General features: G+C 35.7%; 1 protein-coding gene across 1 annotated transcript in view; it reads right to left on the bottom strand.

The window, feature by feature from the left end:
- CBG04238 overlaps window positions 1-686 on the bottom strand; it is a gene marked incomplete at both ends in the record, with an annotated part of 2,885 nt that extends 2,199 nt beyond the window's left edge. The window contains 2 exons of the mRNA XM_002630269.1: window positions 65-219; window positions 563-686. Of these exons, the coding sequence (XP_002630315.1) occupies window positions 65-219; window positions 563-686 (279 nt within the window). The remainder of the gene's footprint in view (window positions 1-64; window positions 220-562) is intronic.
- Window positions 687-1,021: the final 335 nt, after the last annotated feature.

Raw genomic sequence — 1,021 nt, 5'->3', positions numbered from 1 at the left:
ACGTTTTATTGAATAGACAGTATAGGTTTACAAAATGTTGACTTCTTCACCTCCAAAAACTCACGGGAAAAACAGCGATCAGCCAGTAGAGTTTGTTTCTTCTCTTCTCTATTGACACATATCTATACACATAAAACCAGTGAATTAAGGACAAGATTAGTACAATTATAGTGGAAACTGAGGCAATGGAGAGGAGCACCGTTTGGAACGGTTGGAGATCTGAAAATTTTTAGATTTACAAATTTTGAATTTTTTGAATTCCTAATTGTTGGGTACAGAATTAAAGAATAACAAATTTCGAATGTTTTGGAAAAAATCATCAAAATTTGTTGGCTGGAAGCTGAGATATAGGCGTTTGAAGTTTGAAGAGACGCAGAGAAACGAGAGTGCTCTTGTTGTCTGCGTCTCCCAGGCTGTCTCGTAGCTGTTATCTTCCAAGCTCTATATCTCGCTAACCATACTAGCTAGAGAAAAACTTCCGACTACAAAGTTGTCCCACATTTTGTGTAGATTATTTTTGTGGTTGACCAATTTTCTCTATCGTCTGTAATTTTCGACTTACGGCTCAAAAACTCCGGAGCCGATGGGGTGTCGTGTCGATCGGAGCAATTTGATGTGTCTTGTGGGAGCATCACCGATCCAATTAGGTTGAAAACGGATCTCACCGCTCCGTGCTCCTTGACCATTTTTTGGAATTTTTTGAATGTAGCGGTAATTCGAAAATCAAAAAAAGTTTATAAAAAATTAGAAAATTGATAAGAAAAATGATTTAGAAGCATGAGTCATTTTATGATGAAAAAAGAGAATTTTCTGGGTGGGGTCATAACTATATATGGTGACATACTGATAAGCCGTTAACTATATGCAAAAATTGTGTTGCAAAAATGAAAAAAAAAATCAAAAACCAACCAGTTTTGGCTGAAAAATCATACGATTTTTCGGAAAAGTTTTTCTATTTTTGATAATGATTGAAGGGTCATTTTGGGGTGAAATTAGTGGACAGCTGATAAGAACAAAAAAA

Source organism: Caenorhabditis briggsae (assembly GCF_000004555.2).
Source record: "Caenorhabditis briggsae complete genome, chrII, whole genome shotgun sequence".
NCBI classification, from domain to species: domain Eukaryota; kingdom Metazoa; phylum Nematoda; class Chromadorea; order Rhabditida; family Rhabditidae; genus Caenorhabditis; species Caenorhabditis briggsae.
The sequence above is the reverse complement of the archived record's forward strand: the minus strand, read 5'-3'. Positions and strand labels throughout refer to the sequence as shown.